General features: G+C 41.3%; 1 protein-coding gene across 2 annotated transcripts in view; it reads left to right on the top strand.

Annotated features, from left to right (window-relative positions):
* THSD4 (thrombospondin type 1 domain containing 4) overlaps positions 1-13954 on the top strand; it is a 997759-nt gene extending 983805 nt beyond the window's left edge. For both annotated transcript variants that reach the window (XM_082253070.1, XM_082253071.1), the window contains 2 exons: positions 10084-10228; positions 12962-13954. In XM_082253070.1, the coding sequence (XP_082109196.1) occupies positions 10084-10228; positions 12962-13104 (288 nt within the window). In that variant the 3' untranslated portion in view covers positions 13105-13954. The remainder of the gene's footprint in view (positions 1-10083; positions 10229-12961) is intronic.
* The last annotated feature ends 444 nt before the right edge of the window (positions 13955-14398 follow it).

Here is a 14398-nt window from a genome sequence, read left to right as displayed (position 1 = left end):
ATAAATAAATAAAAAATGTTATTCCTTTTTTTTTTTTTTTTAATGATTTGCTTTTTAATACACTGTGATCAGAGCTATACACCGTTACCAACAGTAACACTCTACTGCTCTAGGGAAGTGATCAGGATTTTTTTTCATACATTATGATTGTTTATACCAGTGAATTTCATTGGTATAAGCAACCATTTTTACTGAATTGAAACTGATTCATTCAGGCTGGGTTCACACTGAATTCGGAACGTCTTGCGGTAGGGGGGCCATTGCATCCCCGTGAAAAGTTTCAGGCCTGAATTTGTGGCTGGATTTGGACCTCAAACAGGCCAGAAGACGCACAGGACTTTTCTGGAAGCCGCTCCGCAGCCGACATGGAGCTGTGTGAAACCAGGCACAGTCTCCTGCCATGCAAATTGAAAGCGGGGAAACCCGCATGTAATTCGCAACAGTGTGAACTCAGTGTCTTTTGTTGTGGTTAGCTGTAGTTGGCCAAAGCTAATCATATGGTAAAGATAGGCTGTGATTGGCCCTGTCTGTACCATGTGATCACTGTGACCACAGCTAGCAACACAATTATATACAATTGATGGCATGAATAGAAGCCATCCATTGTTTACAATTGTCATATGATCTGCTGTGAATGGTCACAGTGATCACATGATACTAGCAGCGGGCCAGTATAGTGATCAATCATCAGCTGTGTTCGGTGAAAACAGCCAGTGAGATCACTCTGCTGAGTGGACCCTTCTCCTTTCAGAAGGAATAAAGGCCCACTTGGCCATCAAACTACTATAGGCCAAGCGGAAGGTGTTACACATGACAGCTTCGATCCATTCCTAAACTGCACGATATAAGTTGCCAGGGCCACCTCTGCCATTCGAATAGTCATCATTTTTTCTTTTTTTCTTTACAAACCTGTGTATTTTTAATATAAGCCTTGTTCAAAGACCCTGCCCCCACTGAATAGTATTTAAAAGAGTATAATGAATGAGTAGATGCCCCCCACGGCAGTGCCTGGGTATTCATGCTCTTTTGACCAAAAGCTTGTAAATTGGCCCTGAAAAAGGCTGGAAAAAATATTTGGCTCCCGTTAACTTCAGTGAGGTTCAAGTACGATCCGCGGGGTGTGTTTTCAAATCTTTGGCAAACATCCTGCGAAGTGGACTTTGTTTAATTTGCTCATTACTACTGTCATTTTCATTTGTGTTGCCTGTGTCCCATTTTTAGACAATTCTCCCCAGAACAATTGTACCAATGAGGAGACATTCCCTTGTCTTTTGATTTGACAACAATTTGAACAATTTGAATTTCCCCTCACCTTGTCTCAATGGCCATGGTCATCAGGACAAATGGAGAGAGATGAATCTTCCCAGTAGGGACTCAAACAGAAAAAAAAAAAAAAAAAACATTGACAAATGTCCCAATCCTTCCTTACTCTATCCAAAACAAACAAAAAAATAGGTTGTGGGTTTACATACACTTTAAGAATATGTAAATACCTAAATGCCTATAGTCTGGCCACAGGTTCATTTTCAACTTCCCTCAAATGTGATGGTTGTCCTGACCCTCTTGTTTACATGATTTGAGATTCCTGGATAGTAAATGAATTGGGTCGGATGATGTCACTTACTGGTATGGACGTGTGGGGTGCTAGCAACCGTCACTACTTTAACAACCTCGAGAGTGTAAGAAGGAAGCTGTCATATAAAAACCTGAGAAAAAAATGCTACTATTTATGATATTTGGCTCCTGCTGAATGGGAAGTCCAGTGTTTGGACAAATGCCTGAACAAGAAAATTCTGCCAAGCCTGTGCCCGGAATAAACTAGGAGCTTATCCCCTAATGGCCACATGAATACGCCTTGCTTTTTATTTTCTATTTAAGCTATATAGGAGAAGAGTTTATACCTGTGTTTGCTTTAGGAAATGGTGCTCTGCTTAGCCTAAACCATTATTTTAAGTTTACCACCTCCTCCTTTTTCCTCTAGCTGCACTTGATGCAGCTCTAAAAAGGAGTCAGTGTGTATGCCCAGAAACATGTGGGAATGTGCAGGAACACACAGGTGACATTTTTCTTTCTAAAAAGTCTCTTACAACACTCAACATAGAAGCTCTTACAGCTGCTTATAGCAGCTTATAGCAGTTCTCCTCCTCTGCCAGCATTCGGAAAATGGTGAACCGCAGTAAACAGAGTCCTGGGGTTAGTCTGTCTTGCTTATAGTGACTGAGTCACTCAGCCAACCTCTATATTACCGCTGATATACTTTGAGCTCTGCTGGTCAGAATATTCCAGGAGAAGTGGGTAGATTTTTTTTTTTTCCCTTCAAGGAGCATTAACATTTTTATATAGGCAAGTCTCTGGTGTTATAGGGAAAGGGTGGGCTACATACTCAGGATCAAGTTTGGAATTTTTTTCAATACTGACCTTGGTGGACAAATTTCATATTTTGTACAACTCTGTCACTTCAGCCTGTGACTTTCACTATGGCTGACCCCTTTTTTCATCTTGGGGTGTTTATTCTTCTTCCTGGTTAGCATTAGAGATGTTTTCTTCTGTTAGGCAGGGATTTATGTGTTGGTTAAGGCAACTTATTGCTCCACCTAATTGCAAGGGTTTAAAGTTCCCCAGCACTGAGTTTCAGTCAGCGTTCACCCCTGGAGGGGCTACTTGATATGATCCAGGTCTTGCTTACATGTTCAGAGGCTGCCATGCCCATACAACAGTGCCGCTCACACACAGGCTTAGTCTAGGAGATGTCTTTTTACAGATTTATTGCAGAAATCAGTAGGAGTGAGGGGCGGTTTGCACGATACTCCAAAATGCAAAACAGATATAGGAGGACAGTCTCTTAATCACAAATTCTTTTTAACAGTTTTCAACATTAATGCATTCTGTGCATTACGTTATAAAATGCTCTACAACTTGTCCTAGCCCAAAACACTTACTTGGCTCCTCTTACCGGTCCAGCACTGTCTCATCTGCAGCGTCTCACAGGAGACAAATGCAGCAGAGGCAGCCATAGGCTCCTGCTGCTGATAATAAAACCCCTGTCAGGAGGGAGCAGAGGCGTAGCTTACCAGCACTGTGTAAGTTTATATATGCACACAGTCTGGGTCGGGAGCGTGCTTCCAAAGTTCCCCCGCCACACAGTTTGCTAAGGTGCTCGCAGAAGAAGGAATGAAGTGCACTGGTGGATGGCTCCAGAAGAGGAGGTAAGGGACCTCACTGTGCAATATTGTTGTACAGAACAGGTAAGTATAAAATATTTTATATTTTAAAGCAAAAAAAAAAAATAGCATTTGGTATCATTTTAAGTTACACATATATTAAAAACTTATAGTCTGTTAAAATGTATCTGTTTTATATAGGGATACATGTTAAAAAATAAACATGATAAAAGAGGTGGATTTGTTTTTGGCTAGTTATAATATTTCTACCTCAACATAACCTCCCAGCCTATCCCTCACATTATATGACATGTCCATTTCAAATGTTATATAGTTTATAATAATATGTTTCCCATTGTCAGTCTCCCCATTTCATGGCCCCTGTTAACAGGTGGGCCTATGATGTACATAGTAATTGCCACTTGCAGGATATGTTTGGATATACGGTTAAACAAAGTTAAGGATTGTTGGGTAAAGTCTGAAGAGTTCATGAAACTGTTATTTACTTGTACAAAACTATCTTCCATTGAAAAACATTTGGCTTTTCAATTGGTTGGTATTTTGACAAACCTAAGAACAAGCCTAATTAAAAACATGTACCCAATCTGGTTCACTCATATCTAGTTAATTTGCAATTAATGCATGTCGGTGTATTATGTTATGGCTAAATCAATTCACAAAGCCATACAAGTTACCCTAAGTTAGTTTGTTATAGTATCTCATGATAATGTTCTCATTGGAGTGTTCCAGACACAAATATAGCTATTGCATTGGTATTTAATATTGTTTTTTATTTCCTTAAATTAATGGTTAACAAAAAAAAAAAAAATCAGCATTTAAAAATTGCTGAGTATAATCTGAAGAATTCATAAAACAGTTATTTACTTGAACAAGACTAATTTCAATTCAAGGACATTTAGCATTTTAGAGCTTTGCTTGGTAACATTAAACTAAATAAAATATTCTTAGCTATACCACAAAAATACCATGCTGGTTATCTCAAGGTCTACGAAAGAATGGGAATCCTGCGTACATTTCTAAATAATTATTCATATTTTCTTTATTCATGGCAATTTGTATATGCCTTTAGAAGGCCTTTTAAAGTTTTTTTTTCACAGACATCTACTAAAAAACAAGTAAACCGCTTAGTGTTTGATAAACAGTGCTGATGCTCTTATGTTTATAGTCGAGCGTCCATCAAACTGGGTTTGTGTATTTAAGTTATAGATCACAATGGGATCAAGATGTTTTGTTTTTCATCCAAACCTCTAACTCAGTGAGGGAAGTATTTTTTCACATGTACACAGCTGTAGTGTGTGTGCTGAATCTTTAGAGTCCCTATGCAATCCAGAAGTTCAGCTCAGGCATTGAATGGCGTATGTGTGTACAGCCATGGCTAAATTTCTCTTTCATTCATCGACGGACACAGTGCTCCATAAATCTTAAATACTGGGTTATATTGCCTCCTCCAGGCGTAGTACTAGACAGAACAAAAAACACTTGGCTATGCCCATGGGCCACCCTCAGCTGGTATATAACCCCCCTCTGCTCTAGGTAATCAGTTTTAATATATGTAGTCAGGAGTTAGGACCTAGGCTCCCTGCTGGGATCTCTGGTCCTAGCAATTTTTTCTTCTTCCATGCATCTTTTGTGTTTTTTTCCCTTGTTAGATCTACAATCAACTACCGAGCTACTGGCTGGACATCGAGCTGGATAAGCTAGATCCAGTGGTCCCCCTAGCCCTGCCAGTGAGCACGTGTTGACCACAGCCATGACATAGCCTTACAGATAGAGGCTGGCCCGCGAGTTAAACGTCTCACAGGGTCGCACATGACTGGCGCTTGTCTGAGTCACAGCGTTTCCTTGGTCGCCATCTCCCCTACTTCGGTGGTGAGGAGTTCTCTCTGGAGAATTACCCGAACCATGGAAGGGTAATTACAGTCCCCCCTCTCCCCTTTAGGCAGTTTCTTGGGGTGGACGCTGGTACCCTCTTGGGATAGTTGGACCTGCCTGCAGTTGCCCTCCTCCCATCCAAAAGTCCCAGAGTTGAGTGGGCTTCCCCCCTCCCCCGTGGACTGGTGGGGGTCCCAGGGCAGATGGCAGAGACCTCTGGGGGTCTCCCCTGCCATTTCCCTTTCATTTAGGGGTGTTTTGCCCTGGTGGTATGGGGCGTTCAAGTGCAGAGGGTGCAGCAGATATCCTTAGGTGCATGTCCTACTGTGTGTGAGTATGGTGCATTTTTGAGGTCTCCAGTGCAGATGTTGTGCCTGCCTAGTGGTGTACAGTACCTTTAGTGGGGCATCCCCTTTGCAGAGGGCGCAGCGGTTTGGAAGGCAGAGTGTTCCTTGGCAGCATGCTTTCAGCATCCTCTGCCATGTTTGGAAAGTCCAATGATGTCGTGGTGGCCATTTTCCCTTGGTTTGACTGGTCTCCGGCTGGCGGCCATGCTTGTGTAGCCTAGTGACATTGTGACAGCCATTTTCCTTTAGATGGCAAGACGCTGGAGACGCCGGAATATCATGGAGAGTCTGGAGCTCCTCCTCTTCCTCCTCAGTCTTCTCTTCCTGTCCTGGAATATTTGAGGCAGATGGCATCTATGGGTTGCTGGGTCTGAATTTTTGGTGCTCCTTGGAGGTGCCTTTTATCTCTCTATCTGCTGATAAGTTACCCTGAGCTTTGGGGGGATCCTTTAGTGGTGCCAAAAGATCATTTGTACTCAAGGTCTTCCTTTCCTTATGGAGCCCCAGGGTAACATCTCCCCCACTGACCCCCTCATGGAGGTGGCAGGTCCCTTGGAACCTCAGATTCCCGTGGTTGCTGACGGTGGTCCTGCAGTCCTTAGTATCCTGGGTGGAAGTGGCGTGTGGGCAAAGGCCCAAGAGGAACTGTCCTCTGCCTTCCCCTGCTCAGTCTAATTTATCTGATTCTGAGTCTGATGCCGATGTGGACATGGCCTGTCTAGGGGGCCTAATATCAAGCCCCCATATCCACACAATAGTGAGGATGATTCCTCCATGGTCGCAGCAGCGAATGAAAAAGTGCTGGTAGACACACTTATTACTTCAGTGCGTGAGAGAAGTTTACCTATAAGGAATGGGAACAACAAAAGTTACCCTTTATGGTCCCCAAACGTTTTGCAGTACATTACCCTTTTGAGGAATCACTTTTAAAAAAGTGGACTAGTCCACCAGTGGTGGACCCTTCTGTTTCCAGGTTGAATAAAGCTACCATGATCCCAGTAAAGGAATCCCTGTCCTTTAAAGTCCCAGATGACAGGAAAAAGGAGGCTGTGGCTGGTTCGGCATTGCGGCCAGTTTTAGCCTCAGCCGTGGTGTCTCAGACCCTAACTTGAATTTTGTGCCATGGCCTGGGGGGTAAGCAGGTTTCCGCTGCTTATGTTTTTTTTTTTTTTTGAAAATAGTTTTTATTGAATTTTCAACAAACAAACAAAAGAAGAAGAACACTGTAGGATAAACATACATTTGGAACATTTCGCACTCATGGTACAAATACATTTGAACAATGGTATACAATCATAACAAATATCAATCATCTGCAGAGATGAGGCTGGAAATACTTATACTTGCGTAGGCTGGGAACAGTAACATCAACACATTCAAGTTGAACTTATTACATTGTGTTTGGAATACCAAGTCGACCATATTGCCCATTGGGCGTTGAAGTCGGACATAGATTCTTTGACTCGGAAAGCCAACAGCTGCTCGTATTGAAAATTAAGATTGACTTGGGCCAGGACTTCTGTTTGGCTTGGAGCTAGATTGCTCTTCCAATGTCTAGCTATTACCAGTTTTGCGGACAGTAGGATATGAATCAGAATAGTGCGGAACACTCTGGGGTATTCGTGAATACCCAAGTGAAGTATAGCCAGAGCTGGATCTGGGGGTCTGAGTATACCCGTGATGCTGGACATGGTTGAAAAGATCTGTTTCCAGTAGCTAGATATGCCTATGCATGACCAGAACACATGGAATTTATTGGCTGGATGTCCGCAACCTCTCCAGCATAAGGGTGAGTAGGACTCTATAAACTTGGACAAAATTACTGGGGTCCTGTACCAACGAGAGACTATTTTTTGGGCGAGGTCCCAGTGGTTCGTACAATAGGTTGCAGCAGACACTGCCTGAAACGATTTAGTCCAAACCTGGGGTGAAAACTGGGTTTCAAGGTCTTTTTCCCACTTGAGCATAGGGGATGTTCCGCTGCGTATGTTGATTTAGCGGACCAGTTGGTCCATGGGCTGCAGTTTTTGTGATGCGGCTTTAGATACAGCTCCTGTGCTGTCCAAACTTTCCGTTTTACGCAGTGGTGATTAGTGCTGTGTTGTGGCTTAAGAATTGGTCCCCAATCCAAGCCTCTAAGAAAGCACTCACTGATCTGCACTTTCAAGGCGCTCACCTGTTTGGGGCTACCTTGGATGACATCATTAAGGGTCTCATTGGGGGGGGGGGTACCTTCCTACCAACGTCTAAGAAGTCGCAGATGGGGGCCCTCCTTTTCAGCTCATAGAAAATTATTTTGTGCTTCTGGGACCAAGAAACCTTGGCCTGGTAAGAATAGAGCTAGCTTCTCTGGACCTGCAGACAAGACCCCTGAAGAATAATGGGGTCCAACCAGTCTGCTGGCCTGTAAACATTCCTTGGGGGCTTCCTCTCAGAGAAGATTAGTTGTCCCAAGGGCTGATTTACCATCCTGCTTTACAGTTGCTGGTTTTAATGGCTTAGCTATTGAAATACAGGTACTGAGGTAGAGAGGTTTGTCTGGATCAGTGATCCTAACTATGGGGTAGGGGAGGAAGTCCACTTCCAGCAAGCTATACCATCATACGTTGAAAGCGTACATTTCTTTCTTCAATGGGGCGTTGAGCAGAAGTTGGCCTTGAGTGCCATCAAGGGCCAGGTGTCTGCCTTGGCAATCTTCTTTCAGCGACCCCTAGCCATGCACTCTTTAGTTCGTACCTTCATTTAGGGGGTTTGACATGTGGCTTCACCTGTACAGTCTCTTTTGCCACAATATTAATTTTCACAAAGTCTGCTGCTTCTGTGTTTTTCGATCTTTTTGTCAGGTGTTACTATGGTATACTGAAGTATAATTCCAAGCATTTCGTAAGTATCAAAGGCTTTTATTGACAACTAATTTAAATTGATGCAAAAAGTCCATATTAGCAGTGTTGCCCCTTGTTTTTCAAAACCTCTGCAATTCACCCTGGAATGCTGTCAATCAACTTCTGGGCCACATCCTGACTGATGGCAGCCTATTCTTGCATAAGCAATGCTTGGAGTTTGTCAGAATTTGTTTTTTTTTTTTGTTTTTTGTTTTTTCACCTGCCTCTAAAGGATTTACCACAAGTTCTCAATGGGATTAAAGGTTTTCGGGAGTTTCCTGGCCATGGACCCAACATTTTGAGGTCTTGTTCCCCAAGCCACTTAGTCATCACTTATTCTTTATGGTGCTCCATCATGCTGGAAAAGGCATTGTGCATCACCAAACTGTTCTCGGATGGTTGGGAGAAGCTTGCTTTCGGAGGCTGGTTTTTGTACCATTCTTTATTCATGGCTGTGTTCTTAAGCAAAATTTTAAGTGAGCCCACTCCCTTGACTGAGAAGCAACCCCACACATGAATGGTCTCATGCTTTACTGTTAGCATGACAATGGACTGATGGTAGCAGGTTTTTTCCAGTCCTCAGCAGTCCAATCCCTGTACCTTTTGCAGAAAAGTTTGTCTCTGATGTTTATCCTGGAGAGAAGTGGCTTCTTTGCTGCCCTTCTTGACACCAGGCCATCCTTCAAATGTCTTTGCCCCACTGTGCATGCAGAGGCATTCACACCTGCTTGCTGCCATTCCTGAGCAAGCTCTGCACTAATGGTGCCCCGATCCCACAACTGAATCAACTGTAGGAGATGGTCCTGGTGCTTGCTGGACTTTCGTGGGCACCATGAAGCCTTCTTCACAAATGCAGTGGAATCGGTTTTTTTATGAGATTAAGTTTATTTTCATGGCTAAGAGGGACTTTGCAATTAACTGCAATTCATCTGATCACTCTTCATAACATTCTGGAGTATATGCAAATTGCCATCATAAAAAACTGAGGAAGCAGACTTTGTGAAAATTAATATTTGTGTCATTCTTAAAACCTTTGGCCACAGCTGTATAGCAGAGACTATTAAAGTGAGAGTGCATTCTTGTAGATTAAAATACATTTCCTTCAAAGTAACCTATAAACAGTGCAAGAATTTTAGTAAACTTTATTGCATAATCTCACCTTTCATTGTTTTTGGTAAAATTAAAATGTATTTGCCAATGTACTTTCTCAAAGTAACTGCTTAATGGGAGGGTTGGACTTGATAATAAAACACCTGAGCAATCGTAGTGTTGAATAAGAAAAGGTGCATCATTTACATTCCTTCAGCTATAAAAAAAACATGTTTTAGAACATAATTGGATGGCAGAATATTGGGCATGAGTGGGTGGCAGAATTGTTGTCAAAAGGCACTCACAGAAGCCGAAAATGAGATTTCAATTGCTTTTCTTAACACTCTCAGAAAAACAAATATGCATACAACACACCAATGTGTTTTTTGCTTCCCAAACTCCATAAGCTTTCTGGGAAGCATCATCACACCCACTGGACATGACTCACTCTCTGACACATTTCACCAGCGGTATCAGAATGATAGCCCTGGGCTTGCACCTTTAAAGCAACAACAGCTGTTGTATCACATTTTGATTGACTTTAAGCACAACACTTTCACTCTATCTTTATTCATGTATTTTGTACAACATTTGGTAAGTTGTTACATTCTGTTGAAATAATCAGCATTCTAACAGTAGTGAACACGCCAACATTTACTGACTTTGTGAAACTCTGACTTAATGTGTTTCTTCTTATTTTGATTTTTCTAGTGCTCTAAATCATGTGAAGGTGGTTTCCGGGTTCGTGAGGTCCGATGCCTGGCAGATGACATGTCACACAGTGACAAATGTGAAGCAGAACTTAAACCGGAAGACAGAGAAACGTGCAATACTCAGGACTGCATCCCAGAAATAGGTAACAGATGCTATTGCTGCATGGAAACAACCATGACAATAAACTTTACTAGTTGCCTGACTGTTACTCTGACCCATGGGCTTCAATAATTTTTGAGCCACTGACCTGGAAAATATTTACAGATTGCTAAAGCTATTGAAGCTCGATGATCAGTGTGATAGTTAGACAGCTATTTTTTGCAGAGTAAGAATTATTAAAGGATAGCCTCCATATTTCTCCTTGTTCTTGGACCCTAATAGTATGCACCTAGAGGTGCCTGCATGTCCAAGCATTTAAAGTGAACCTGTGAGGACTGGTGGGGAACTACCTTTGGTGAATTCGGGGATAGAACCTGAGTTGTCACAATAATCTTGGTTTCACTACCTACTGAGTTATTGGCCTTATATTGCATCCTAGTTTCAGGAAAATTACTCTCCGTGTATTGATGACAGAATAAAGATGACAATCACAGAGCAAGCATATAAAAAAAATCAGATTTATTGGTATTTACAGGTCACTTTTTAGGCTGCAGGGCATACTTGCACATTATGGAAAGCACTGTGGGGGAGGCAATCTGCAATATTTTCCATTTTAACTAAAATAACTTAGTGATCACAAACGGTTGGTTGTATCTCAGAGACAAAAATGTCAGAGGGAGGAAGAAGAAAAAGATTGGGAAACTGGAAGAACAAAAGAGATCCAATATGATGCATTAGTGTCAGAGCTTGGTGAATAAAGTGAAGCTCTGCCAACTTCCACCATCCAATCATGTGCAAGCAAAAATGCAGTTTTTTTTTTTTATTTCCTTTTCACACAATTGAGCATTCTTTGGATATTACAATTACACCACAGTCACTAAGTTTTGGGAAAAATTTCCGTGCAAAGTGCAATTTGCAAAGTTAACTGCCTATTTGCCTTTAGTAAATCAACCCATTTGTGTGTGAACAGCTCTGGGCATATTTGTATCCTGTATAATTTATTGGGTGGTAGTGGTGCTGCTAACCTGTAAGCATCCACCCAAGTTATTACATAGGATTAGGGACTCCGACCAGCCTTGAACACAGTTTGACCTCTGAATGCCACAGCCTATTTGACCTTATTCACCTGAATGAGGCCTTAAGGAGATCAATTTTAAAGCAACCTTATTTGCATCCCTTTATGTTGTGCCCTTGTGCCTAACCTGTGGCCCAGGGGTCTGAATGTGGTCCTTTTGGCTCTTGCAGACAACAAACCTATGTTTTTTTTTTTTTTTTAGGTGCTTACACAAGGCCATTGAAAAACAAAATATTCTTTAGACTGAATTCTGGTAGTTAAATGGTTTAACTTATTTTATTTACAATACAGGATCTAACTTGTTTTCTGTGATGTCCATCCCCTTTTCCTTTTATGTTTTTATTTTTCCTCTGGTCTTTTATTATGAATCTTGCTTTGGCAAACCATCTTTAACCACTTCTCGACCACCCGTCACAGTTATACTGCAGCTAGGGGGCGAGCGTTCGCCGCCGGCAGCGTGCTCCTGCCCCCACTCGGCAACGGGGATGCCGATGTACGGGGCAGGCGGCTCCGATTGCCGCCTGGCACCCACGATCGCTCCCCGCTGAGAGAGAAGAACGGTCAGCTGTTGTAAACACAGCGGACCGTTCTTCTTTCTGAAATGATCACAGAGCTCCTGTGATCCATCAATATAGGAACATAGTTCTCTGTGATAATGTCACAAGCCACACCCCATACAGTTAGAAACATGCCCCTAGGTACACATTTAACCCCTTAATCGCTTACTGTGTTAACCCCTTCCCTGCCAGTGTCATTATTACAGTAACAGTGCATAATTGTAGCACAGATCACTGTAGTAATGTCACTGGTCCCCCCAAAAATGTAAAAAATGTCAGTCAGGGCCCCGATCTGTCCGCTGCAATGTCGCAGTCCCACAAAAGAATCGCAGACCGCCGCCATTACTAGTAAAAAAAAAAAAAAAAACAATAAAAATCACATAAATCTTTCCCGTAGTTAGTAGACGCAATAACTTTTGTGCAAACCAATCAAAATACTTTTTTTTACCAAAAATATGTAGCAGAAAACAAATTGGCCTAAAATGTTAAAAAATGTTTATTTATTTTTTCTTTTTTTTTTGGAGTGTTATATAGCAGAATGTGAAAAATATTGTTTTTTTGTTTTTTTTTTTTTCCAGAATTGTCACTCTTTTTTTGTTTATAGCGCAAAAAATAAAAATCACACATGTGATCAAATGCCACCAAAAGAAAGCTCTATTTGTGGGAAAAAAAGGATATCAATTTTATTTGGGTACAACTTCGCACGACCGCGAAATTGTCATTTAAAGTAACGCAGTGCCGAATCGCAAAATTTGGCCTGGTCATTAAGGGGGAAAATCTTCCGGTCCAGAAGTGGTTAAGGGGCTATAGGAGCACAAATGTGGAATCATAATTTTGTGAAGGAACTGTAATAGCAGTGATCTCTATCTCCTGTTGTGGGTTTGTAATTTGACAATTGTCTGTAGCATTACATTAGCTGAATATTATATTTTGGCCTTTAGTGATTTCAGAGGCTACATCTGAGGATCCCTACCCTATATCAGTAAAGTTGACTACCACTGTTATAATGTTTTTAGGAGAGGACCATTGTACTCAGTCTGTGTGTGAAAGTCAGGATAGAGAATAATAAAATAGCAACAGTGCCTAGACTTAGAAGAAGAAATCATCATCTAATAAATATGATTTGTTTATTCCTCTGTAACAGATGAAACATGCAAAGACAAATACTACAATTGCAACGTGGTAGTACAAGCCCGGCTTTGTGTATACGCCTACTACAAGACAGCTTGTTGTGCTTCCTGTGTAAGAGCAGCAAGCAGACAATCAGGATACCTTGGACGAAGATAACAGCTACTGATACTTTTACACAAGAGGCAGCTGATAAGTGGTGTGACAATGACTGATCTGACTCCCTGCCTCTGGCATGTATAGTTTGAACTCAACATTTCTATGACATGGGACTTCATCATTACCTTACAGTTTTATCTGCAACTTTAATAGGAAGATTATGACTTTTTTTTATGAGCAGAACATTTTTGCTTTACTATTTTAAACTTGACTTTGTGCACACTGCTGGAGAAGTACAATACCCAACCTGCACCAATCTAGAGGAGTCAAATAGGGGCACAGGGCTGGTATATATATTTTTCTTCTGGGATTAATGTGGTATTTTATGTACTGTATATAATCGAGAAGTGTTTTTTTTTTAACTCAAAAAATTGTCTGGGATGTTGGATTAACTGCCTTGTAAATAATGATTTTATATATAAATTGGGAATGACGCAGTCTTACGGTTCATATTAGTTTCATGGTACATGTTTAGGTAAACATGTTTAGCAAAAAGTGAGTGATTTCCAAATAATTTGTTGATCAAGAAAAAAAAAGAGCTCTCTTTTTTGACAAGTACAACAAATGTGCTAAATTCTCTACCAGATTCTCTGTGTGTATGTAACAAACATTTTCAAACTTTTTTTCTGTAGTAAAAATGTATACTTCTTGGACTTGTAAGTGAGGGTCTCTAAAGCCATTATGATTGTACACGTTTGTAACTCCAAGCTTCTGGCCGTGAAATCCTAAAGGTTATCACTGTGGTTAACAAGTCTACAGCATAAGCCTAGAGGCACTATCAGTAGAAGAACTTGGACACAGAGACTCATGGGCACAATTATTTTCATGCTGATAACATCTCTAAATCTAGCAAACTGTTTACAATATTGACAAGACTATGTAAAAAGTGATTGGCCGTTGGACTTCTGTGATTTGTTTGGAGAGTGCACGATATTGATTTTTTTTGCATAAAAATGTTGACCCCCAATCTACCATCCTAAATATCTGCCAAGGCAATGCCCCCAAAGTTTTTATTATGCTTATTGTACGTGCTGTCCCCCTAAAGTGAAACTGTCAAACCCCTGTCAAATTGTTATGGTTGTCTGTGTTCCTACTAGGTGGAATCACACTCCCTATTTGTTCTGTTGACCATTGTCACTGGGACAGAAAGTAATAAGAGTTCCAAAATTGTATAGTTCTCACTAGAATAAAGGAAAAGGGTAAATCTTCAAATGAGGAGCAACGTTCTTGTAAAAGCAGAGATTTCCTTCCACTTTCTTGTGTGTCTCCTGGACAGGAAGTGAAAGTAAATCTG

The sequence above is a fragment of the Pelophylax lessonae genome (assembly GCF_965119305.1).
Source record: "Pelophylax lessonae genome assembly, chromosome: 4".
In the NCBI taxonomy this organism is placed as follows: Eukaryota; Metazoa; Chordata; class Amphibia; order Anura; family Ranidae; genus Pelophylax; species Pelophylax lessonae.
The sequence above is the reverse complement of the archived record's forward strand: the minus strand, read 5'-3'. Positions and strand labels throughout refer to the sequence as shown.